We start from the raw sequence: 27,060 nt of genomic DNA, 5'->3' as shown, positions 1-27,060 counted from the left end.
CAGAGATTATTTAATAGGAAAAGAGGAAACATTTATGTCAGAAATGTTGATCATAAAATAACATAAGACACAATCATTCAACTTCATTACATTATTTCAGCAGAGATGATTAAAGGAGACCACTTGGTTTAAAATCATTCAGAGTTTAACAAGAGATTTCTGGATATTGTAGTTTGTAATTCCTTGTAACTCAACAAGGTTCCTATAGACTTTGGAGGAGAGAAAAATCCAGCAGCACGATCCATCCAGCTGCTCTTTATCTTTTTAAAGCCATATCTAACTCAAGTACTTGCTGTTAAAAAGTCAGTCCTAATCTTATCTGACAAAATTTAATTCTTCATATTTTAGCAAACTGCACATTCAGGTTTGTGATGGTCTGACACCTCCTCCGTTTGCTCTGACTGTGAATGTGTTCAGGCAAATAGAACACACCTGGTTTACTAAAAAGGTTTAAGAGAAAACGGATTAGTTACATTGTATGAATTAGTTAAGTAGTTAAATATAAAATGTTCCTCAAACACTTTGAACACCTTCAAATATTCTTTTCTTCTCTAAAGATGATGGATTTTCTAAATTGTTTGACTATATTATACCCACCAAAAAAAAAATCAGCTTTAAACTATTTTCTCAGAACAGCTTATGTTTAACGTCCGTTAACTTTAATCTGTCGTTAAATCTTTCTATTTATGTCTGGTCTTCCCTGCTGCAGTGGGTGATGGTGACTATTGGCGCCTGCTGAATCCAGGCGAGTACCGAGTGACGGTCAGCGCAGAGGGTTACCTCCCCTCCTCCCGCACATGTGACGTCATGTACGACCACTTTCCCACAATCTGCGACTTCTACCTCACAAAGATTCCCAGACGGAAAGTGAAGGACATTTTGGGAAAGGAGGGGAAACGTCCCAAAGATGCGCAGCAGAGACTGCGGCAGCTACGCATACGTAAACTGCGGGTCACCACCAAGGCCATCAACCAACGCCGTGCAGCGGCAAGACGGGTGTGAGAACGAAGCAGGACTTGGTTCAGACACACCAAAACATTCTGGATTTAGCTTTTTTTCTTATTTGAAAGTGTATTTATCAGGGCAGAGCAGGCGAGTACCTCTGCTGGGGAGCAGCAACATATGACTCTAGGAATGGAGATCAATCACTAATATTTGTTTTATTTATATATAAAAGGAAAATATTCAGTATCAGAAGATATTAAATGAAACTTTATTATACAACTGAAATTTTACATTACAGATTAAAAAAAAAACAATTCCAACAATACTACTTAGTTTTTTGTTTATTTTAGAATAGTGAGCTTCCACTTGACATTTCTCATCTTCGGCGCTGTTGGGATCTCAGGATCTGGAAAAAAAAGAGAAAAATAAAAATTAGTAAAGGAAAAAAGGCCACACCAAACTGACTCTTTTCTAAAGAAGAGCTTCTGAATGTTTGTTCAAATAAAACAGATCAAAAAAGACTTCCAAAAAGGCCAAATCTCACATTTCTAGCCTTTCAATCTGTCGAAAGATTCCTCTGGAAGTTCTTTTCTTTGCAACTTTACAAACATGTAAATATTAATATTAATTATCTGTGTTTATTTTGATATATATTCCTATTCAGAGGTAAAGATCTTTTTCAAAATGTTTTAAATTCTGCATCTATACCTTTCAAAAAGTCTTGACTGAATCATCATGCAGACCCTTTAGATGATTTTAAGCAAGGGCAATTCAGACTAAAGGTCTGAATTCTGCATCTTTTAGATTCATCCTTTGTTCAACAACTGAATCAAAGGGCTGAATTACCTCCTCAGTATCCAGTCACTTTCTCTAGAGTCTTCTTATTAATCTAATAACGTCATTCAGGTGTGTTGGACCAAAGAAAACATTTAAAAGTTGCAAGATCCTGTGTCTAGGGAACTGAAATTTTAACCCGATTTAAAGGGTCTGCATTTAATCCATGATCATTATTATCAAACTTTTTTCCAAATCTACAATATTTGTTTTGGCTTCTAAATCAAACCAGATTCATTCTTCTGGATGCAGCTTATAATCCAGATAGAAAAATATCTAGAAATGAAAAAAGTTTAACATTTTTTTTTGTATGTTTGTTTTCCTGTTGGTTAAAAGAAATTAGCATATAAAGTCAGGTAGGTAAAGGTAAACATTTAAATATCAACTAGTGCTGATGTCAAATGCCAAACATCATACATAGAAACCATGTCTTTTGACAAGTATGGGGAAAAGATTAAAACATTTAGTCTGAAGTTTGATTTTAATCAAAGGAGTTAAAGATGGAAATAAAAGCACTTATTTCACACTGGAAGCTTTACCAACCTTGCTGTAAAGCTGCAGGTTTTTGCTGCTGCTGCTGAAAAGAAGCCATGATGCTGTTTGCTGTGGAGTTTGGACCCGTTACCTTCAGGGTGGAAAAAAACAAACAAAACAATAACATTGAAGATGTATACATATGTAATTTAAACAATTCCTCTCATCTATACATCTTCGACAGTATGAAATGCTGTGAGGATTTATTCCCAGAGGTTTAAGCTTTAAAGAAGACCAGTTATACTACTTTTTAAACATTTAGCATAACTCTATTCTAAACAAAACATGTTAGATTAGTTTCTCAGATTAAGAATCATTTCATCTCATCAGCACAGTTCAAGCATAAAGCTGTTTTATGGCTCTATTACTTAAAGGCATATAAGCTGTTACCGAGCCACCCACTTAATGTTTACACTTGCACTTTATAGACAACTGGCTGCAGACAGATGCACAATGGTTCAACAGTACATTTTTGACCCAGAAACTGCAGGATCCTGCAGAACCACCTACACTACAAAAAAATTAAAATCTCAATAAGTCATTTTTTCTTAAAATAAGTGCATTTTTTTTTCTTGAACTGAGGAGGTAAGTGAGACACTTTGCCAATGCAACAAGATAATTTTATTGTAAAACACCTTTTTTTATTATAAAAACACCTCCAAATACCTAACTTCTTTTTTCCCTGGTCATCTCAGCGAATCAAGCAAAGCCGTTCTCTGGACTGCATCTGGTGTCTAAAAACTTTGCTCTACGTGCCTCAAAATCTGCCGTGTGGTCTGAGAGAACACGCTGTACGGCCAAAACCGTTTCATCCCCCATCTAAGTGTTAAATAAAGTAAAGAAGTCTGGCTGTATGAACCAGCCTTAAAGGGGCAGTGGGAGATCTTTTTTGACGCATTTTTTTACCATGTGGCTTAATGATCTCCCCACAGCCGCTTAGCAAGCAGTGAAACAGAAGGTCTGGACGTGAAACTAAGATAAATGGTCCCTGCTACAGTGAGAAATCTATGATTAAACCCAACCAATCACAAAAGACGTCCCTTGTACTCGATTGGTTCCTGACACGTCAATCATGTCCCTCCCCCCTGTGCCATGACACATGAACGAATCGACCCCCCAGTGTTTGTGCAGGACGCCATGGCTGGAAGCTAGCCACAGTTATGCTACGTTCACACCTATGGTAACCAGATTTGGGTCTCAGAAAAGAAGCAGAGGGAACGCCGGTGTCAAGGCTACCGTCACCGGTTTGGGTTCGGTCACTCTGTCCCCAGCCCTCAGAGCTCACGGCTCCGTTCTGCTGCACTGTAGTCGACCAAAATCCCGCATGATTTTGAAATTCCCCCCAGACATTTTTTTTAGGTATTAAAAGTAGGACATGTACGGGTAAAAGAGGACGGCTGGTCACCCTATTCACACCTAAAGCAGCAAAACACAGGTGCTGCTTCATTTTGATGCTTTTACTGGTTTAGTTCTGACGCGCAGCTGAAGCATCTTTGCTGCTCTAGCTGCACGGTGAAAGAGTGGGTCTGATGCGCGCTGTGCGGAGCTACCCTATCCTTTCTTTGCCTGTAACAATGGCAGCTATATTTGCTGTGATCAGTGGGTAAAAATTATTTTGAATCTATTTTGAAGTGAGAAAGTTCACCTGAAAACATCATCAGTGCAGTCAGTTCATCCAGATTACCATCCTGCCTTCTAATATTATTTCTGTCGGAGTCGCTCAGACCAGCGTACACTGGCGGTGCGCTGTCACTAGGAATCCCATTCAACAGCAGCCTATGGCCCGGTCGCCTCCTCGCGGTTTGCCACGGCGGCTGGAAGGCAGTTTTCATGTAAGTAATCAAAACTGCAGGCACCAGGATAATAAAAGCGAACATGTTTTGCCGGCAGGTTTCAACATTTTAAGTTAATTTAGGCGTTAATAAGCCGTTTCAGAGGAGTGATCATAGCACTGTGCATCATCGGTGCTGCCTGTTTCCCTGCCAGCTCCGTTCGACATGCTGCTTCAGCTGCTCTACACGCGCCGCAGACAGCGTGCACGTTCATGTGTTTTGAAGGCGCGGTTTCGTGGAGTGGTCCAAAGGTTGTGTATGTTCAAAAATATAGCTTGCTGGAACCATTTTTCCAAGATCTCCTACTGCACCATTAAGTGAATAACACACACATTTGTTCTGCATGTATTAAAGCCATTGTTGATTTTTGTTTGTGATTTGGTCCAATAATATAATGTAAATGTATGATGCAGGAAATGTATTTGGGTTTTTTTATGTTAGTTTTTCTTTGCCTGCGTTGCTAGGTGAGGGGCAGTTTAAGACGTAATAATCTGAAGGTTTTAGAAAATTCTCATTTTCCAGAAAACAACTAAACATTTACTTATTGCCAAAAAAGCAGCTGGTTTGCTTTATTGAAAGCTTGGACAGCTTCTAGAAGCAATTTATGAAACAAAGATTTACCGGAGCGCTGGTGCTCATCAGGCCTTCAGGCCACACCTCAGGAACGGCTCCCTCCATCATCTGCAGGGCATCTTCATAGGCCAGCTGCAGCTTCTCAGCCTGTTTATCAAACTGGAACAGAACCAAGGCCTTAAGGAGGCCGTGGATCTCCTCTGTGGAGTGAGGAGGGACACATCTGGGTTTTATTAACGGAATAATACCAGTGTCAGAATAAAATGATTAAATCTTAAAACACGGAAGGGAAGCAAAACATCTTTAATAGAAGCGTGAAAAGACTCTTCCAAAAAAGTTTAAAAGCAATCCACTGGACCTTTATTCCAAGTTGGAAGACATTTTCTTCCCATCCTGGAAGCTTTTTCAATTCAAAGCTTCTCACCTTTTCAGCCAGGCCAACAATTCCCTGTTATAACCCCCCGTTTCAGAGACATAAAAATGTTTTGGGTATTACAGGCTAACAAAGAAGCAACCCCATTCCTAAGGGGCGGAGCCATTCGTCAGGTTCAATTTGCATGTTTTCTAAGCCAAAACAAGGATTTGCTTTGGTCCACTCTATAAATCTTTAAACTCGACGCCATTTCTGACATTTTGAATTGAAAAAAGCTTCCTGGATAGGAAGCGAAATGCCTTCAAACTTGGAAACAAAGTCCCCTGGATAATTTTTCAACTTTTTTGGAATGACTGAGAATATATACGTTTTCATCCATCTTCTAGGGCAAACATAAAACGGTAAACAGATAAACATAGATCACTGAATCAAGTTTGGCCAGCAGCTCAACTACTAAAGTAAAAACATTTATTTTTGCTATTCATTAAATGCATAAAAACAGAATATTCACTCTTTTTTACCAGTCTATCTGAGCCCAAAACATTTTAATTTAATTTTGATGTATTTTGTTTTGGGTTTTGTCAGAAAACTGTTTGGAACAAATCCATTGATGTGTCATTTATTTTAATGTTGGATACAGAACTTTTGTTTCCAATGAAACAAAAACTGCAGCAGCACCGTTTTTTTTTTTTTTTTTTTTGAGAATGTTTATGAAATTTCAACATGTTTTTTTTTCTCCACAGACCAGGAATCAGAATGTGCAGGTCGGACTTTAAAGAAAACCGGAAGCTGGTTTCAGCCAGTAGAGCCTGATCAATGCGGATGTTTTTCAGCCAGCATAAGAAAACCCAGTTTTTACATTACTTAGAAATTCCTAAGAAAACTCATAAACTCTGCAGGCTAAATAAAAGCAATTAAAGCAAGACAGCAGGTAATAAAAAAGAATCACTGCAGAGTTTGTAACCTCTCATCTTGTCCACAGCAGTGATGATTTCACTCATGGCGTGCATCAAGGCTCTGTCCTCCATCGGACTTCCTTCTTTCAGACTCAGCTTTTTTCTCTCTGCTTTCCGTCGGTTTTTTGATGATCGTCTGCAAGAGGAAATCCATGAAACCAAAGCCAGAACAAGAAAACCCTCTCCTGTGTTGTTTGATGTTTGCTTCTCTTACGAGGATATCCGTGAGTTACTCTGTGAGTATTTAGAACCGCTCATCACACTGCTAGCTTCAGAGTAAAGCTCAGCATCCCCACAATCTGGACCTTCTTCATCTGACACGGATCAGAACAGGTTTAATAGTAAAACACACACTGATGATATGAGACGAGGAATTGACCGGATGGATAAATCACATAGAATCCTTACCAAGCATATCCAGTCTGACCTTTTCTTTCTGCTCTCGAACCACCGCCAAACGGCTCCGGTGTCGGATGAATGTTGCGACCTGAGTCTCCAGGAACCCTTTTTGGGTGTTCACAGCTATAGAAAAATAAAAACATTAAACTTAGCTCCAAAAACAGCTTATCTCTGAACATTTTTAAATAACTAGAGGACTTTTTTGGTCTTCATCTCACCTTCCAACAGAGCAGGTTTCAGGTTGGTTTCAGTGATATCCTGTCTGTTGTGCATGTAAATCTTCAGCATAAAATAAACATAATTTAGTAACATACAACACAAAGACATGAAGACATGTTTACTGTAAAGAAAAAAGGTTTACAGACCAGTCTGAGTGCCTCCTCCCAGACTGCACCAGTGATTAGAGCCAAGATGGCTTCTTCGCAGTCCTGTTTGAAATGAAAATATAGATGTCTATAAGTATAGTAGCTTCAAACTGGAGGGAACCTGTTCCTGGATGTCATGGTAATCGGATTTAAACTTCGACCTTTTTCAAATATGATGCTAAATATCTAAACTTAACTGCGTGACACAAAAGGAGACATTTGGTCTTTTTCTGTAAAATGAAATCTTACTTTGGCGTACTGGTCCAAAAGCAGAGCTGCCTCTGAGTACCCGCCTCTGCTCGGTCAGCTTCTCTGTGAGGGAAGGAAGAAAGAAAAACATCAGAATTTCATTAACCAGAACCGCCACAGGGTGAGTTCAGACAACACATTTTCAAGGCTTTTTGAGCACAAAAATCTGGATGGAAAAATTTCATTTTCAGACATTTTTCTCTTGTTCAGCGTCATCTCAGTCCACCTTGACTTTAACCATTTAAAATAATTGTTTTGAATACGTTTAATATTATGGTATACAGAACTTCAAACATAGAAGAAGCAATTTAAGGCTTTATCAAACATGGCAGACTCTTATAAATGTTACAGGACACATATGTTGACACGACTAGTCGTGCCTTTCCATTAACCTGTTGTACATCTTTTTCTGACATTATATGTTGCAATTTTCATGCATAATGGCGGTTATACAGTAATAGTCACTTTTAAAACATTAGTGTTTTGAACACAGTTGATGATATACAGAGTAAATGTCATCTTATAGGTCCTACAGTGGAAATTAGCTGTTTTTTTTAACCAGATGCACTTTTAGACGACATTTGTCACAATTTTAGCGTTGTGCATAAATTAGTTGTCCACTAAAAGAACTGTGGATCAGATGTTCCTCAACAGCTTTGTTCCTAATTTGTTGCAATTATACTTAAGATATTGCTAAATAGGATCAGAGATTTTCAAAATAACTCTTACGATGTTAATTTAAATACTAAGGCAAGGCTAAAAAAAAAGAACAGTTTGCTTTTCTTCTTTAAATAAATGCAAATAAATTAGATACAGTAATAGCTGTGAGTGTCTCTTTACACTGGTATTAAAAGGTTGCATGTAGATGTGAAAGTGAAAGTGTGAAAGCCCTTTGGGAAACTCCTCCAACTCCCATTGTCATTGTGACACAGCACACCCAAGTGAACACTGCACACTGTGAAATTGCATTTATGCCTCACCCGTGCAAGGGGGCAGCCCTCAATGGCGCCCCAAGGGAGCAGTGTGGCGGGACGGTACCATGCTCAGGGTACCTCAGTCATGGAGGAGGATGGGGGAGAGCGCTGGTTAATTACTCCCCCCACCAACCTGGCGGGTCGGGAGTCGAACCGGTAACCTTTGGGATCCAAGTCTGACACCCTAACCGCTCACCCACGACTGCCCCGCTCACCCACGACTGCCCATAATTGTGGAGTTATTCTAGATTTATTATTTGTTTTACATGCTTTATAATGTGCAGTGACACTGGTTTCCTCTTCCAGTGAGCTTATTGAACTCTGCTGGTTCCTCAGCTGTTGACCATTAAAAACCAAATTTTTTTTCACTCTGGAAGTCAGTTTGGGTAAAATTATAGAAACTTAAGACCCAACAAGGAAACCAAGTTTTTAACAAAAGAAACGGCTAAATATAAACACACCTAACAGCTGCTTTTGGAACAGATGTCAAACGAAAAAAATCATCCTTTGGAAGGTCTGAGTCACACTAGAGATACACAGTGTGTCAAATGGCAATCTGCATAACAATATCAATGACTGCAATATAACAATTACTAAGTACTTCCAGGATGCAGAATGTGGTTGGTTAAAATATTTTAGGATCCATGATTTAAAAGCTCGGGACAGACTTTCATTGTTCTCTAAATCTAACACCTGATGTAAGTCTTAAAGATCGAGATCATAGAGTCCTCAGTGAAGACTGAAAAATAGGAATAAAACTTATAAAAATGTTGGTTTAATGGGAAATGAAATCGGTATCCCAACACTCTGATCATATTAAAATGCTGCATTGTCCTATTAGCATGCAGCTGTACAGGAAAACAACCAATTTTATATAAATTATATCATTTCTGTTCCAAAATAAACTCAAATCTAACTCAAATCTGAATGCAGTTCTAAAGTTTAGCTTAAAAGACACATTTAAAGCTCAAGATGATACAGCACTAGTTCTTAGGATAAACAAGCACCTGCTTCTGACTGGTTCTCTATCTGTTGTCATGGTTACCTGCCAAGTCTCTGGCCAGTAGGGCTAGCTGGTCCGGCGGTAGCGGTATCTGTTGGGCCACACAAATGGCGTTCCTCCAACTGGAGCAGCTGGTGAAAGCCTGCAGCGCCCTGGCTGGCTCGCCACATCGCCACAGCAACAAGCCGGCCTGCTCGGCCTGCTGCTGCTCCACCAGGTGCTCAGCATATGCGCAGCTCAGATGCTAAAGGAAAAAACTCAAAGTTCATTCAGGACGGATTGACTCTCTTTTCACAGACATGATGATTGATGTTGTGATGGAAACTGAATTCTAAAACCAGAGCAGCTCACCTTATACTGAGAACTATCTGCTGCATAGAGCCTCAACGCTTCACTGAAGAGTTTCTGCTCCTTAACTAGCTGCAGAACTTCAATGAAATGTTCCTCTCCTAAGAAAAAAAAAAACTGTATTCAGACCACAGATTGAAGAGCAACTTCCAAGCATTGGGTTTAGTTACATATCACTCATATGGGTATGTTTCCAAACTGAAACAGACCGTTTTCATTCAGCTTAACTGACCAGACTTGCTGAGATGCACCAAGGCCTTTCTGTAGCGTTTGAGGTGTTTGTCGATGGTGTAGCGTTGGTAGTTTGGCTCCAGAGTCTTCAGCATGTTCAGGAAAGGAAGATATTCCTTCGGATCCTAAATGGATGGAGAAGATCAGACTAGAGGGAAAGCAAACTGATTTGTCATAGTATCACTATTATAGGTAGACCAAAATATCAGCTAACATTTTTGGCCGATGTCAATCTTTTCTTGTATCAGAGTCAGCGGATGCTCGCATGCATTCCCTCATTTATTAATGCATTTAGCAGTCTATTTATTATTAATGTTTTGCTTATTAATACATATTTTGTTGTTTCAATAGAGACTTGTGTAACATTTATCATCACTGTGCAATGTTTGTCATGCACTTGGAGAAGAGAAAAGCAATTAGCTCTAGGAATCTTCCTAAAAATATTGGCAGTTTAAATCTAGAATCGGTTTAATTAACAAAATCTATATTGGCATTTATAAAAATCCTGCATCCGTTAATCTCTAATTACTCATTTAAAACTAATAGTAAGAGCATGAAACAGATTTTTAGCTGACTTTAAATAAAGAGAAATTAAATGTATATATCATGTCTGAAAGCGCGCGCCTGCGCGTTCACGACGCTACGGAAGCCGGCAGACCAAACCAGATGAAAGTGCGCATTCAGCGTCTGCTCTGCCAATAATGCAAGCGTAGAAGAAGAAATGTGCTGTTTACCTGTGCAAAGAAAGAAACAACGAAAGAAAAATGTCTGAGGACTTCAGTGTTGAGGAAGAGCATGAGTTCTTTGCCGAGCTGAATGCGCACTTTCATCTGGTTTTGTCTGCCGCGGTTTCCGTAGAGTCGTGAACGTGCGGGCGCGAGCTTTCAGGAAATCCTATACACTACTGTTTATGCTCTAAAAACATTCTAAATGACTTTGTTTCGAGTAAATTCTGGATGCTACCCACTCAGGACACTTGGAATACATTGGACGAGCAGTATGGAGGAATATTGACACGTTTTTTGTGGACTTTTATGGACCTTTCTGCCTCGGGCGCCATAGACCTCCATTATTTGAATGTCAGCAGACAGCAAGAAGCCTCCCAGATCTCCAGATGCATTTGAGATATCAAAAAAGTACTCCAGAGTGTTGTTCAGCATGGGGGTGAGTAGAAAATGAAGGCTAATCATGTTTTGGGTGTACTATTCCTTTAAGGCGTATATCTGTGGTGAGCTACGGTTTCAGACAGTCATTAAAGCTCACCTTTCCCACCGCGGTTCTTTGAAAATGGCCGAGGGTCGTAAGAGAAAAAGTGTTTACGAAGTGTACGAGAAGAAAAGTCACCAGAGGCTGTCACCACCTGACAGCGACAACTTATAACAAAGATGGGGCAGGCACCATGCAGTGGAGGAGGAGTTACGTGACCAACAGGGAGCAAAAAGCAGTGATCATCCGTCCGAACGCTCAGTGAACTGAGTTCACTATTAATTCCACTATATAGTCCCCGCTGTATGTGGATGCAGTAAGCTTGTATGAGCTATGAGAACAGCACATTTTAAACAGGGTGTGCACGAGGAGAAATGGGCTCGTGCATGCACTTGCACACATATTTTTATTTTTTTAAGTGAAGAGGGTGGGTCTTTTAAAAAATCCTCCACAATAACAATGCCTTTACCAAAAACCATATGTTCCTGTTAAATAAAGCTATATAAACCACCCGTTTATCGTGATAAGAGGTTATTTAGTCCCTTGAGAGTCTAAAAAGAAGCATAGACTCTTTTCAGACATGTAGTCTTGTATAGAAAACACTCAAAAAGCTTATGTTTATCAACAAACTGAGTGAAAGTAAAGTGCAACACAAAGAAATAAAGTATAATAAGCTAGGGGCCATCATTTAATAGGAAAGCTTCTGCTTAAAAAGAGTGACTCATAGTAAAGGACTGAGCACTTAGTTTTTTTTATTATGAATGAAGTGAGAAAAACAGTTGTGATTAATATGGGGATGGATCTCTAATTATCAAAGAGCTCATATCTGCTGTAACGTCTCGTACCTTCTGGGATTTTTCAGCTACCATGAGAACAAGGTCGAAATCGTAGGTCCCAAGTGAGTGTTCGTATAGATCGTTGACATTGACGAGGAAGAGGAGGTATTTCAGAGCCTCTTCGGCGCTTACAGCTCCCGCAGTTTCAGGAGGGTTTTCTATATGCAAATACACACACGGCTTTAATGGTAAAATAACAACATAAGGGGTTTGGTTTACTTTCTTGATAATGCAAACATGCACATGGTTTATCTCCTGCAGCGGTAAACATGGCGTACCCCGCAGCTCATGCACTTTCTGCAGAGCGATCTCGAGCTCTGGAACCGTCTTCTTCACGTGAGCCGTCAGTATGGACAGACAGAACCTTCAAAAAGAAAGAAAAATAAAAGAGGTCAGAAAACCTGCAGATTTCCCTTAATCTCTTTAAAAATACCTTTAGTGATTTTGAAGCCAGTATGAACATTTTAGCAATTTACGGTAAAAAAATATCAGAAAAATGTGTTTAGAATTTAAATGAATACCAATTAATAAACTTTTTTTTTTTTCCATTATCTGTCCTGATTAGCAACACAACACTGACTTGTTTGGATCCATAGATTCCATTGCCGTCCGTAAAGCATCACAAACAACATCAACCTTCTTCTGGCCGGAGGCTGGCTGAGTCTGCGATGGGCTGCCCTCAGGGCGCGGATACATGGTGCAGGTCGTATCCTCCTCTCTGCGCACAAAGGCAAAGCAAAACCCTCTGTTATAACACAGTGGCTGCTTTCTTCCAAGGGTGAAGCCACTCTGTTTAAACCTGACAAGGTCTTACTTTAACTCAGTGAGGAAGAGGTTGATGTGATTAATGGAGTTAAGCTGTGTGATGAAGGTCTGGATGTTTTCCAGGAAAACCTGGAGGAAATAATTTTTATTAATTATTCACAAAAAAATATTCAGTTTGCTCCTTAGACAAAAAGCTACCAGAAGCTTTAAATTGATATTCATTTCCTTTACTTTCTAACTGCTTTGAGATTGTTAAGGATGTTTTTTGAACATTTATTTGTAGTGAAAATTAAATGAAACTCTCACAACATAAAAGTTTGAGTTTTAAATCTAATAAAGATTATTTCATATGCTGCTGATTTTACTAATTTCTTCTCAAAACACCTCACTAAAAATAAAAACAATACCCAATTTATACTTTATAAAAACATTATCTAATGTTATTTGATCACAGAGACAGATTTAAGTCACTAATATGCATTCAAATTAAATCCTAAATATAAAAACATGCAGTCAGGTTCAGTTTATTATTCTCAAAAATCCACACATACCTTTGGGTTGTGATCATAAATCAGGTTCAGGTTGATCCGTAATTTCCTCATACACTCAAAGGCCTCTCTGAATCTCAAGCTGTAAGAACAAAAACATACAGAGGATGTAAAACAACCACATTAATAAACTACACAAATTTAACGCCCTGCTTTGGATGTAAAGGGAATATTTTTTACATAAAAACTCAAACCTTTATGTTTTGATCAACTGAGTTTAAAGTACTTTTTGCTGATAAATTAATACTTGCTGCAATGAACAGGGTACAGACTAATCCATACAGAATTAACTGTATGAAAGTATTAAACTCATAAATCAAACACTACAGAAAACAAGCAGAACCATAAACGTGAGTTATAAAGCTGGATTGTACATATTAACTGGTCTGAAAATGTTTCTAGGTAATTTAAGGTATTTCTGTTTCAATGTTTTACTCTCATTAGTCTAACATTTTAAAACAAAATGAATGAAGTTCATAAAAAAATAAGGTTTACAAAATTTACAGTGTCTCTGTGACGGCCTGACAGCAGTGTCATTTTAATTTGATATGCAGAGGAAAGCTTTCCAGGTAGTTATACTACTTTACGTATTAATTTGTAGGCAGGCACTGGGTATTCCAAGCAGTTCCTGCAGCTGAATTAAATTTTCCCCAAATTGGTTTGTATAAAGAAAAGTTTTGCGGTAACTTGAACAGTTTTACACATTCAGGTTTTGTTTTTTAAATATCAATACATACAGCTTTTCAACAGCAGCAGCCTAGCAGTTAAAAATTAACATTTCAATCTATAAAGTGCAGCAGTGATCAAAATTTAAACAGTGGGGGGGCAGAGCAGTGCAAAAAATAAATATGTATGGTGCAAAGTGCAGTAGAAACACTGACTGAACTCTATTTCGAAGATTCACCGTGTAGAGCAAATATGAGATTCAACATTCTTATCGCAGCGGGGGAAAAGCTGTTGCAGAACCTGCTGGTTCTGCATGGAATGCTGTGAAGCCTCTTCCCAGAGGGCAGCAGGCAGAACAGACCATGGTGGGGGTGTGAGGGGTCAACGATGATGTGACAGGCTTGGAACATGCAGCGCTTGTTATGTTTCTTCCGACTGCCAACTGTTAGCATTAAAGTCGTAGGGAAACGGCTGTCGCAACCGTTACATTTCCGAAGTCTCCTGAGTGGTGCCCGATTTGACACGAGTGAATAAAGTGAATGTGATTGGTCGTTTATCAAGAGGGCCAAATTGTTGTGGCGGAAGCAAGCAAGTTTGATTGTTGTCGGTTTGACGGAAGTGTCTTGCTAACCAGTTGGCAACTTAGTGCTAGTAAGTTCCCAATGGAAAATTCCATTGGAACCAAGTAGCTCTAAATTGATAACTTAGAAACTACACTGTCAAGGAACGCTATGGACAGAGGAAACATGCAAGAGGAGGAGAGTTTTGTGTCGGAGGTCGTGGATGAGTCTCCTCCGTCATACATTTTTTATTTAGAGGAGGAAAGTGGGGATGAAGATGCTGTGGGAGAGAACGCCAGGGCGGCAGAAGCTTGGTTTGGTGTAGAAGGCTTACAGCCGTACATGTTTGAGCCCTTGCCTCGCAACGCTGCCAGTTCTGTTAGCTCTACGCCTGCTGAAGACACAGACATCCATCCTGCTACAGATGAATCAAGATGCTATAAACGAAAAAAATAGCTATATAATTGGCCGAATTTAGGTGTTCAGGCTGACGTATAACTAACTGACCCCCCCCCACACACACACCTGTTGTGTGATGTTGTAGCTAGCCAACAAGCTACAACATCACACAACAGGCTCAAGTGAAAACATTTCTTTTGTTTCCAACATCTTTTAGCCTCTGCATGTCAAAGAAGAGTTTACAGTAATTTCTTTACCAGAGAAAATTTGTGATCATCTGTCTGAATGGTCAGTTAACTGAGTTCACTATAAAGTCCACCATAGTATCCCTGCTCAATATAGTGATTGACGGATATAGAGGTTAGGGCGGATGTTCAGACACAGCGATAGTGGGAAAATGTGGGCAGACTGGACTCTCCATCTAATCTAATCTTTACCTATTTTGTAAATTAGAATTAACAAGACATAAGTCTGAAGATGTGCGAATAAAACAGAAGCTCAGAGGGGCTAAAATCAAAATAAACATTTTTCAGCTGCTTATGTACAAAAAAATTAAGAAAATGTGAAAACTTTGTATTTTATTTGTTTGTCTTTACATCACACACTCCTGATCAAACACTATAAACTCTGACAGCCCAATAAACCTGGTCCTCTTCCTTGAAATGGTTCCTGAACTGGAAACCGTGATAGAAGTGTTGTTGGGTTCATTTACTAAGCTAAAGCGATGAGCATCAAACCTAACAGGAAGGATATCAAACTCACCCGTCCAACCACTTCCTTAATTGAGCCAGAACCAGCGCTCTGTGGTGCACCGTCTCCAGATTTCCCCGAGGCATCTAAACACATAATCACCATAAATCAACCAATCAGACTGAATGTAACCTTTATAGATCAAAGGTTTAGATTTTTGTTTTCACATGAAAACAGTCACAGTGGGGGGACCTGTAGAATCACTCTGGTGTCCTGAGGAACCACGGTGACGATCCTGGATCCCCTCTCCACTCGACGGAGCGTCTCATCGTTCTGACCGCCATCAGAGGACAGAGCCACCTGCAGACCTGCAGTGAGACAGTTTTTACTTCCAATCTCGTGAGGTCAAACGACCACCAAATGCAGGGTGGAAACACCTTCTGGTGCCTCCCAGCGTCCGTTTGCCTCACCTCTGAGTGTGAGTGTGCTCAGCTGGAGGCAGCGGCAGATGTGAGAGTGGGTGGTGATGAGCAGGAAGTCATCGCAAACAGCAAAGGAGCTAACATTGGATGCAAGCTGAGGAGAGAAGATGATTTAAAAAACACCAATGCAAAAACAACAACTATAGGCGTCTAAAGGCAAATAAATGGCAAAGGCTTTGCACCTCTGTGTCTCCAGCGTACAGGTGGGATCTCTCTGTGAGGCCCAGCAGGTGTTCCTGCAAACAAAGGTGAAACACTGAGACCATCACAGCTTTCAGAGCAAAACCTCCGGGATTAGACTTCCTGTTGTTCTCAGCCAATGTTTGAAGTATAAATAAAAGCTTTGTGGTGAACTCATGGCAGAAATGTTAAGGATGGAGGCCATCAGGTCATCCAGTCTGTACCATCTCACAGAGGTGTCCAGTAAATAACTATTAATACTTAAATCCTTTACTGAAGTGAAGTTTTTTCTGTATCTGTACTTTGACTATTTATTTTTCCAGAAGACTTTTACTCACTATATTTGAACACAAATATCTGTATTTTCTACTCCTTATTTTCTCCAAACAGACTCGTTTCTCTTTTAGAATTTTCACTGTTATGCTGATGATACTCAGTTATATCTGTCTATAAATCCAGATGAAGCTAACCCATTACATAGATTACAGGCATGTCTTGAAGACATAAAAACCTGGATGACTCTTAACTTTCTGCTTCTGAATGCAGACAAAACAGAAGTTATAGTCTTTGGACCAGAGTCTCTGAAAAACAAGCTGATTAGTCAGTCACTTCATTTGGATGGGATTAAACTGATTTCAGATAATAAAGTCAAAAATCTTGGTGTTATTTTTGATCAGGACCTGTCATTTAAATGCCATATCAAAGAGGTTTCTAGAATTTCCTTCTTTCATCTGAGGAACATTGCAAAAATTAGAAATCTCCTGTCCAGGGGTGATGCTGAGAAACTAGTCCATGCATTTGTTACTTCAAGGTTGGACTATTGTAATTCTTTACTATCAGGAAGTCCACAAGCTGTAGTTAAAAGCCTTCAGCTGATCCAAAATGCTGCAGCCAGAGTTCTGATGAAGATTAAAAAGAGAGATCATATCTCTCCTATCCTGGCTTCTCTTCATTGGCTTCCTGTTAAATCAAGAATAGAATTTAAAATCCTCCTTCTCACATATAAAGCCTTAAATAGCCAAGCTCCATCTGATATCAAAGATCTGATTGTTCCTTATGTTCCTAACAGAGCACTTCGCTCTCAATCTGCAGGTTTACTAGTGGTTCCTAGAATTTCTAAAGTAGAATGGGAGGCAGATCTTTTAGCTATCAGGCTCCTCTCCTGTGGAACCAACTACCAGTTTTAGTCCGTGAGGCAGACACCCTGTCTACTTTTAAGGCTAGGCTTAAAACTTTCCTTTTTGATAAAGCTTATAGTTAGAGTGGCTCAGGTTATCCTGAGTTATCTCTATAGTTATGCTGTTATAGGCTTAGACTGCTGGAGGACATAGGGACCGCTTTTTCGTCACTCTGCTTCATTCTATCTCTATTCTCCCACTCGGCAGAATCTGTTGGTTCAATCTCTAATGTTATTTTCTTTCTGCTTTTTCTCATAGTAGCTTCACCTCACTGTTCCTATTTTGGCTGTGACACCATCCCGGAGAGAAATATCATCAAGAATGTCAGCACTTTTGACACCTCTGCCACATGATGGACAAAACTGCTGAGTGATGGAGGAAAGAAGTGACAGACGGACAGAAAGATGCGAGTTATCTAAGATAGGATAACCCCTCCCTCCAAAAAAGTATGGAAATAGCAGCATCTTTGTTATTGGATACAGTTAAACTGAATATTTCCCAGGTATTATTAAGGAGCTTCAGTGTTACTGAAGTGATCTGTGATATTTATCATCTAACCAACTGAATTCTTAAAAAGAAAGAATCCCAAACGCAGTTTTCCTGTGTTTTCCAACGTTATCTTCCTACCGTTCCACCGATGCAGCAGAGAGCCGTCTGGATGCAGGGAACAGGAAAGTTGATGATGCAGCCGCTGGAGTCCAACCAGTCTTCCACCGACAGCTCAGGACAATCTGCACATCATGAAACAAAAGATGGCCGTTGATATAAAACCAGGTGCATCATAAATATCCACAGTAACAGAGCAGGAATAAATACAGACACCTTAAATTATCACTGGGAAAGAACCATCAACATTAGAAGCAGCAGGTTATGTTTCCTCACCCCAGAGGAGCTTCTTTATTTGTCCGTCCTCCAGCTGCAGAGCCATTGTTCTGGTCTGGGAGGAGTAGACCACACTGATCACAACACCTTCAACCTCAATCTGAGACCTGAGCCAGAAAAAAAAACATTATAAATGGGTTTTCTAACAGCTTTGTAGGTAAAGCAGAAAGCAGGCTGTGCAGACCTCACAGCCAGCGAGTCCGCAGCATCCGGAACAGGATGAAGCATCATCAGGCTGGACGTGTTGGGCAGAACCCCGGAGGTTACAGCGAAGAACAGCTCATCCTGCAGCCACAGCAGCTGCCGCACGGCAAGAGGGTCGTCCTGAGGGGCCGTCACTCTGCTCGACACGTAAAGTTACAAGGAAAAGTCACTTATTTTCTCTTTAGAAAACAGGGCAGATCATGGATAGCAAAGGTTCTTTAGCCACCTGAAGGTTTTCTGGAGGATAACAGGAGCGGACAAAACTCTGAAGCCGTCTGGAGTTCTGTCCAAACCTTCTTTTGAAACTGCATCTGAATGAAAACATGTAAATAAACAGAATAAATTAAGGAATGGGGAAGTGTTGGTCTAGTGGTTAGACCAGTGCCCTTGTGCTCTAAGAAGGTTGCAAATACGCGGTTCGATCCCTGAGCAGAACTCTTAACCCCACACTGCTCCCCGGGCGCCACACAATGGCAGCCCACTGCTTCCCAAGGGGATGGGTTAAATGCAGAGTTAAATTTCTCCAGAGTGAGATCAATAAAGTTCTATTCTTAATAAGTGAACAAAGCATGTTATAGTTCAGTACAGACAAGACAGAGGCCTCCATTTTATAAACAGATACAAAAAGTAAAAAAATAAGAATTTTCTTGTTCTAACTGGATCCGTTTCTCACTTTTTATTAAACAGAAAACTGTTTCCTTATTCAGAGATATTGGCCTGAGGAATTTAAGTAGGACTGTTATTTATTTATTTATCCTTTTAATGACTTGATTTACTGAGTTTTTATCTTTAATGCTTTTAGTTAAAGAATTTGAGGCAGCCTCAATGATCTGTAATTGTTTTACTATGCATGTTTTATTATGTACCTGTCATTTATTTTAATATCCATGTTTCTTATGTAACTCAGTCTCAGGCTGGTCAATCCTGGATGGTAGTTCTATAGAGCTGCAGACAGGCTGGGATGGTGCATTTTACGCCATCATCCCTTCTAAACTTCATCCACTGGAGAGCAATAATTAAAAAGCAATCAGGAGTTTGTCGCTCTTACCTTTTCCAAATATGGAGATCTGTCCATCGGAGGTGAAAGCTGCTATCTTATTGGTCCTTGTCGCCTCACAAAGGAAGGTCACCTGGTTGACTGGCGACTTCAACCGTAGCTCGAAGGAACACATGGGAGGAGGAACCACAGACTGCCTGAAGGTTGTCACCAGGAGTTTATCTGACCAAAGTAAATAAATTAATACATTTATGTCAAACAGTGAAGTTATGGAATAAAGTCTCTTCTTTGTGTTCACCTCCATCAATCACAGCCACGCCGGCGTCGTCCGTGACGTCCAGTCCAGGGCTTCGCTCTGTCGTCCACCCCCAGTCGTAAGTGAAGCTCGTCCAATTGTGGGTCACGACATGCAGCCGTAGGGGATGTTCAGGGTCCCAGCAGATGCAAACCGGAGCTTTCAGAGGGTCTCTGTCAAAGTCGAGACTCTGTTTCAGGTACCAGTGGTAGTTTTTCACCGTCCACAGCTGGACTGCAGCGAGAAAAAAAGAATGTAAACACAGAGACAAAGGGGAAAAAATATCAATAAACTGAGGATAATAATCAGCTGATTCGATCTTTAGCAGTTTTCTTTTCCCCAATTCCAACTAATCTAACACAACTGGTTTATCTGAAGCAATTTGCAAGGAGGTTATAGAGGTTTGCAAGACGCCAATCTCTAAGGTATCAGTCAGAAGATTGAAAAAAAAAGAAACAATGGCGGAAGGGAGCTGAGGTAGAGGCATACCTAACTCTGATTGGCTGAGGGGACGTAATGTGGGCGGATGTTCAGCATGCAATGGTTGCTCACACAGAGAGAAGTGAGGCAGTGGTGGGCAGATCTGTTGGTTTAATGACGGTGACCCGACACTAGAATCTCTTTCTAAAAACAAAGGCTAAAAGTTGCTTTGAACAAAGACTTCATCCACGTCGGTTAGAAGCAACAACGATATAATGCAGCTCCTAGCAACAACACTGACTTCCTATTGGCTGCCTTAGTTTGCCAGTATATTGCTCTTTACTTGTTCGCTCTCTACTGTTATTTTTTTACACATCTTCCCTTTTTTGGATTTTTTTTTATTGAATTGATCACAAATTCTATTTCATTTTGTTAAATTGCTGAAATAGCATTATTTTTTCACATTGCTGCTATCCTTTAGCCAGTTTAAGCCTGTTAATGAGCTTAAATATCAAATTCTAACAGATCTAATTTGCTTTATTATCTTTTAATAACCATTCAACATAAAAATCCAATCTATAAAATCATATGGCAAATTAGTGCCGTGGCTTACGTGTTCCACATCTAACAAAAATCTACATCAGATATTTAGTCCATTTAAGTAATTAAGAATGAAACATATCAACTAATATTAAATATTCCATATTTGATTGTTGAATCCAGGCCAGGATGACATCAGTTAAACTCAATCTGTTAATTCCCCTCAGTCGATAGTGAAGCTTTAAATTTAAAAAGGTCATTTTTTCCCCCCATACTTGCCTTACAATTGCTGTACATATCAAATGAGTGTGACTTTATTTACCACAGTCGCCTCTGAGGGCGAGTGGCGGCGGGATACACGGCGTGTTCTGGCTCACCTGCTTACGGATTGAATTTCAATCAAAAACGGGATTTTGGAGTAACTTTGCTTTTTGTTCTGATTTGTTCTGATTTTTTCAACAAAAAAAAATTTAATATATTTTATGTATTATTTTCTTTTTTCTTTTTCACAGATTTCATATTTTCAAGTTTTATTTTCAAATGAGTCAGAATGTTAGGTAAAATAAAATGTGAAAAAAAATCTAAATCTGAAAAAAAATAAATAAAAAACAAAAATATATTTGAAAAAAAAATATCTAAAGAAACAGCAAAGGTACTGTCAGTGACTTTCTTTTATTAGAAAGTTTTTTACAGTTTCAATTCAGGATTGCATTTTTTTTTCCAATTGCCATTTAGAAAATGGTTTCTTTACTTTTAATAATAATGGAACAAAATTCTATCCAAAGCTGCTCTGTAGATCCTAACTGCTGTGAGAAAAATGGGGCAAAGGTTTATCAAGGTAGATCACAAAAAGAACAGCCAAGTTCACCTAAAACCACATCACAGACTCCACTGAAGAAAAATAAAACAAAATGTATGTCTAGTGTGACATAAATTGTTAACCTGGAGTCTGATCTGCAGGTCAATACGATGTGATCTCAATCATCTCTTTGTTAAAAATCTAAGATGCTCTGTTCAAAAGTATTTCAATATTTATAATTTCTTCCCTCAGGTGACAAAAAAAGACCTGTGCATTTTTTCTCTTTTCTAATGGATGTACATGAACAACACTGGTGTCATTTCCACTTGTCACCTTATTGGACAAACTTCTCCAATAAAACCCAGAAACTTGTGCTCAGCTCCTCTAAAACTCAACGATGTATCCTTTCTATTCTATGAAAATGTCCTCTTTCTAACGTCTGGTTTTTAAGGTGTGCAATCTGAGCTTACTGTAACTCCTGAGCTTTCCATCCCCTCCAGCAGCCAAGTCCTCCAACCAAACAGCCAAAACAGAGGAGTCGATGTTCCACAGGAGCTCCTTTACCTAAAAACACACACAAACGCACCACAGTGATGATCTAAGACCACAACATGTTAATAAAAATGCTGAACTATTTTGCTTTAAAGGGAGTAAATAACTGGAGCTTCAACATGCCTTAACCTGGTCTTTAGTGAACGGCAGAGTGAAGTCTCCGTGCAGCAGGCCGTTCTTCTCCATGAACACCACGCTGTGTTTGTTAGGATGGCGCTGAGAGCTGGCAATCAGGCTACCGGAAGGTCTGACACGAAAACAAGGCGTTACGCTTCCGGTACGGATGGGAATGAAATGTAGAAGCAGCTTTTTTTTTTATCCAGGCTCTTACTTCCAGCAGAGTGCCTGCTCCAGGCCGTTGATGGGCTCACTGGTGGCCTGCAGAACGCCCTCTCTGTTCCAGACTCGGACCTTCCTCGCTCCAGTCTGGGGACAGATGGCGCTGACGGCAAACAGCTGACCGTCTCCCCGCCACGTTACTCTGGGTTTGCGGTCGTCCCAGGCGACGGCTGGCTGAACATCCTGTGGATAAACATTCAAACCAGACAGAAATGGTTTACATTTGTTTCATTAAATCCCGTTTATGAAGCAGGCCTGAAGTCTGAGACCAACCATCACTAACCTGGATCTTCCTCTGCGCTGCCTGTTTCCCCTCTGAGCCGTGAAACTGGGTCTCCTTCTTCCCCCAACCCACTGTGATGAATTTCCCTACAAAAACAGAGCGTTTAGAAAATAGCAGTTTTTCACTAGAAGATTTCAAAGCAAACATATATTTCAATATTAAACAAACTGCTTTCTAAGAGAAGTTCTGATCTGAAGTGAGGGTACCTTCCCCAAAATCCTCCTGGTGGATCCCAACCTCAGTAACAGGCTCAAACTCTTTGGTCATCATAATAACAGTTTCCTGTCCTGTAAACAAAGATAATCATGGAACCAGTGAGGATTTCTGGAGTTTTTATCTGGGGTGTAAGAAATCAATTATAAAAATCCAAACATTGCTCTCATACTTTAGCAGACTTCCAAATTCTTAGATCTATTTTTTCTTTTCCAAACTGAGAAGAAACTAAGGGGCGAATTGGGTGATACGATACACATCACGATACCATTTTAACCCCATACTTTAACAAAGACGATAGATTCTTAGAATAACATCGCTCTTGGAAACCTCACAATATCTTGTTAATGCTCTGCTGAATGGCGTGTGCTGCCAACTAGTGGCTGGAGGTTTAAGAGTAATATAAAAGCAGACAAAGAAGCAGAAATTTGCCTGTAAATATTTCTACATTTATGATCCATTCTGCCGTACTCTAAAGCAATACTTATATTGTCTAATGAAATATTTTGATATTTGAGGCAATTGATTTTTTCTCATAACCCCAGAAGAAACGTTTCTTGTTTGCAAAGACTCCTGTTTGACATTTTACTGACCAGTGGTCAGGATGACGAGCTCTTCATCAGGACTCCAGCTCATAGATGTCAGACCACTGTCCACACTGCCAACACACTCCAACTGTAAAAAACAAAAAAAAAAGAAATTTTTTTAATCAGAATTCCTTTTTAGCTATAATCCTAAAACACATGAAGTTGAAAAAAGTTGGACAGTTTTTTACCCACCTGGCTGGTGTTGAGGTTGAAGAGAACCACATCACCGCCTGCTGTGGCCAAACATGCAGACTGAAGCTCAGCGAGGTCCTGCAGTCCCACCACCAACCCGCTGCCGTCTTCTGGAAGGTAACCGTCTGCCGTTAACGAAGCTTCGCTGACAACCTAAAGGAAGAACAAAAACAAAGAAACCATTCAGTCTGATCAAAGAGACCCGGGCATTTTTGATACAAAGAGATGAGGAGTACTGTACCTCGCCAGATTGAGGGTTATATTCTACGACTGAGAACTGAGAGGCGATGAGCAGTGAGCCGGTGTCGGACCTCACAGAGAAACACTGCGGGGAGCCGACACCCTGCAGCTCTGAGCTCTGAAGGCTCTTCAGCAGCTTCAGATTCCTCATTTCACCTCTAGAAGTCCTGAAGGCCAAAGAGAATCTGAAACCAGGTCAGAGCGACATGTTAAACACTGCATTCTGCAACACTAAAGAATTAATATTAATAATTGCGTTAATTTAGTCCATTGTAACCCACTAGGCTTTGTTGGGTTTTTGTTTCCTTTATATCCTTTTAGTTGTTTTTTTAACCTAGTTTTTTATTAACATATCGAATTTATATTGTTTATTGTTGTAGCTTATTGGTCTTTTTTGTACACTTTTAGTTTAATTATTTGCATTTTTGTAGCCTATTAGTTTTTTATTGTGTTGTATTTTCATAATTATAGCCAACTAGTTTCTTTTCAACCTTTTTTTTTTACTACTGTCAGCTATTGTTTTTTTTGTTTTGTTTTTTACAGCATGCTATTAGATTTTTATACATATATTTATATATATTTTATCATAGTTATTTTTTTTAATGTTTTAGTCTTAATTTTCTTTTTATTTTGTCATTATTGCAGCCTATCAGTTTGTTTTTATTGTTGTAGCTCACTAGTTTGTAATTTTGTCAGCTACACATGAGCAAGATTTTCATAACCAAGTTTGTCTTTACTTTCTTGCAATATAAACCAACAACCTTTTTGTCAGAACTGCACAGATAGAAAGAAGCGTAGCTAGAAAAGCCCACATTCCAGTCTTCAACAATTTAATCCACTCTCATTACGTTTTATCTTTGAAAATAAAAAAGAGCTCTGAGATCAATTCAATAGTCTAAATAATCAAATGATTACCTTGCTGTGTTAGAAATAGTTCATTTATCATTTAGTTAAAAACCAACAGCATAAACAGAAAAGTTTGTTCCTCATGTTTTAGTGAGGCGGCCATGTTTTCCATTGACTTTATGACATTCAGGGACCAAAACAGCCTCTCCTCCTGTGATGTTGGCCTCTGAACTTTATTTTCTCCAATTAACAGCTGTGTCCTTGAGGAGGTTTGTAGATGTGAGAAGCTAAGTAAGACAAAGGAGTTTGGACTAATCCCTTGTGAGAGGAAGAGCAGCTGAGGAGGTGTTTTCACCCCAGAATAAAATAAAACATCAAAATCTTTACAATCAAGCAAAAAGGGCAAGATTAAAGCACATAGACTGGAGCAAAGCTGTGATCTCTGATGATGATCCCCATTCAGTAAAGCTTCAAGCTTCCAAGAATGGAGGATTGATAAAAGAAGAAACATCATTAACAGCCCAAAATTGAGTTCAGTTTCCATTTGAGTGAGTTTAAGGAGTATTTTTCGTAGAAAACCTGAAAGATCAAAATATTTCCTAGATTCGAGCTCCACTGTGAATCTTTAATCATGTTTCAAGAAGCAGCTGGAGAAACAGAAACCCCCCAAAAACTGATCAACTTCAAAAACAAAGAAAATTTAATCATGTTTTCCCATCTGTCAGAATATAAACCGGAAGCTGAAATCCTGTTTTTAACGGCAGGTTATGGAGTAACAAGGAAAACGTTTCAAGTTTCATAAAATACATTACAGCAATTTCTTTTTGTTTTGCAGCATATTTACTTTGCAACTTAAAGCTAAACCGTTTTAGCTGCTGAGTCTCTGAGCGATGTCGACAGGTTTCGTACATGTTACTAAAGTGGAAAGAAATAAAAATATTCACAAGGCAATCAAAGTGGCAAGATCTACCAGGGCTAAAAACGACACTTGTTCTGGGAGTTAGCTTAACGTTTAGCAGTTAAATATAACCCAGCTAGGCTAAACTTAAGAGTTTTAGCACAGTAAAAACCCCAAAAATGTTTTATCTCACCATAAAATGTATGTTGAGGAGGAAAGCTTTGCAGTTAATCCAGCATTTGCACCACAACAACAAACATGTGGTTCTGTCCAACTCTCTCCCCTTTACTTCCGGTTCGTTTTGATGACGCTATTGCTGCTGTTGCCCCCTATTGACTTGGAGTAACACTACATCATAGTTTTTTTTTCTTTTGAAATTAAAAATAAATGTTTTGCAACAATATTTTTAACCAAAACTCACTCAAGCATCACTTAAAACAATCCCTTGCTGTAAAAATAAAAGGATAGTGAAATAATCTTAGCGTAAACAGCAGCAAATTAAATGCATGTTTTAGGGGGGGAAAAGGCTATTGTTTCATTTATAGTACTGCGGGTTTAATTTGACTTTTATTTAAATATATCCGATAAAGGAGACATGCAGAAAATAAAGTTTCATAAAAGAAAAAAAATACTGTATATAAAAAAAATCTTTTATATACTTAGCAATAGGTACTGGTCTATTTTTCTTTTTTTCCATATAATGAGCCATGATCCCCTAAATCAACCCATGTTTTATATTCTTTTTCATTTTTATGAACCAATGCTATGAGAATAATATGAATTAATATGTTACAGATGAAAAAGTTTCATATATATAAGTGCATCAGTGCAAAAAAAAAAAAAAAGAAGAATCAGAAAATCTATGTACAAACCTAACTGGAAATCAACATGTGATGGAAATTACATTTGTGCTAGCCGAGTTGGGCAATCTGTTAAAAAAAAACACCAAATTGTCTTAAAAAAAAATCTAGTCTAGCATAACTAGACTACTTATGCTAACCTATTACATTGTGAGAGTTTATATTTTATTATATTTTTTCTCTTCAACTTTGCAAAGCCAATAGTTCCTGTAGTTAAAAAAATCACCCACATAAATATTTAAGATATACTTAAGAAATATACAAAAAGACAAAGAAGGGATAAAAAAATCTATATTTTAAATAATTTTATTTTGATTCTGTGGAAGAGCATTAGGGCCACTGAAAAAGTTAACTGCCTTTTAAATATTATATATTTCAGTATAATATGAGAAAAAAGTCAGAATTCTAACTTTAATCTCAGAATTCTGACTTTTTTCTCTGAATTTTGACAGCTAACAAACATGTTAGCATCAAGCCGTAGCCATGTCTGTTTTAAAGACTAAACCATTAGCGTAGGTTTGCATAGGGACCATAGGGACATGTCCCTACCAAAATTTTGGACCAACCTACTTGTCCCTACCAACAATTACATGTGAATAACATGTTTATAATTTACAACACAGCATTGTTGTAGCAGTAGAGGAGTTCTGGATGGAGAATATTGACAGACAAAAACATATTTGATCTAAAATGCAAAATTTTTATTTATTTTTTTTACACTTTTGGTATAATTCCTGCTCTAAGTGGGTCGCTCTGTGAGCTAAAGACATGTTTTAGAGTCTCTATA

At 39.0% G+C, this 27,060-nt stretch overlaps 2 protein-coding genes across 4 annotated transcripts in view; one reads left to right on the top strand and one right to left on the bottom strand.

Moving 5' to 3' along the window:
• LOC119787345 (probable carboxypeptidase X1) overlaps window positions 1-1,270 on the top strand; it is a 32,769-nt gene extending 31,499 nt beyond the window's left edge. For 2 of the 3 annotated variants that reach the window (XM_038291151.1, XM_038291153.1), the window contains one exon: window positions 710-1,270. In XM_038291151.1, coding sequence (XP_038147079.1) covers window positions 710-1,002 — 293 coding nt within the window. In that variant the 3' untranslated portion in view covers window positions 1,003-1,270. The remainder of the gene's footprint in view (window positions 1-709) is intronic. The other variant, XM_038291152.1, reaches the window with a different exon arrangement.
• Window positions 1,198-25,702, bottom strand: elp1 (elongator acetyltransferase complex subunit 1). The gene is given in 37 exon segments (XM_038291150.1): window positions 1,198-1,351; window positions 2,323-2,404; window positions 4,767-4,918; window positions 6,056-6,183; window positions 6,262-6,361; window positions 6,456-6,569; window positions 6,665-6,725; window positions 6,812-6,874; window positions 7,061-7,099; window positions 7,101-7,123; window positions 9,080-9,281; window positions 9,389-9,486; window positions 9,618-9,741; window positions 11,668-11,816; window positions 11,937-12,022; window positions 12,239-12,376; window positions 12,473-12,552; window positions 12,975-13,053; window positions 15,359-15,432; window positions 15,539-15,654; window positions 15,757-15,862; window positions 15,951-16,004; window positions 17,754-17,857; window positions 18,009-18,115; window positions 18,193-18,348; window positions 18,439-18,523; window positions 19,261-19,431; window positions 19,508-19,738; window positions 21,734-21,827; window positions 21,939-22,062; window positions 22,147-22,337; window positions 22,438-22,523; window positions 22,644-22,724; window positions 23,244-23,325; window positions 23,430-23,582; window positions 23,671-23,836; window positions 25,607-25,702. Coding segments are annotated over 36 exon segments (3,948 nt in total). The 5' UTR covers window positions 23,821-23,836; window positions 25,607-25,702; the 3' UTR covers window positions 1,198-1,286.
• Between the last annotated feature and the right edge of the window lie 1,358 nt (window positions 25,703-27,060).

The sequence above is a fragment of the Cyprinodon tularosa genome, unplaced genomic scaffold, assembly GCF_016077235.1.
Source record: "Cyprinodon tularosa strain WSP-4 unplaced genomic scaffold, ASM1607723v1 ctg295, whole genome shotgun sequence".
Lineage (NCBI taxonomy): Eukaryota > Metazoa > Chordata > Actinopteri > Cyprinodontiformes > Cyprinodontidae > Cyprinodon > Cyprinodon tularosa.
The sequence above is the reverse complement of the archived record's forward strand: the minus strand, read 5'-3'. Positions and strand labels throughout refer to the sequence as shown.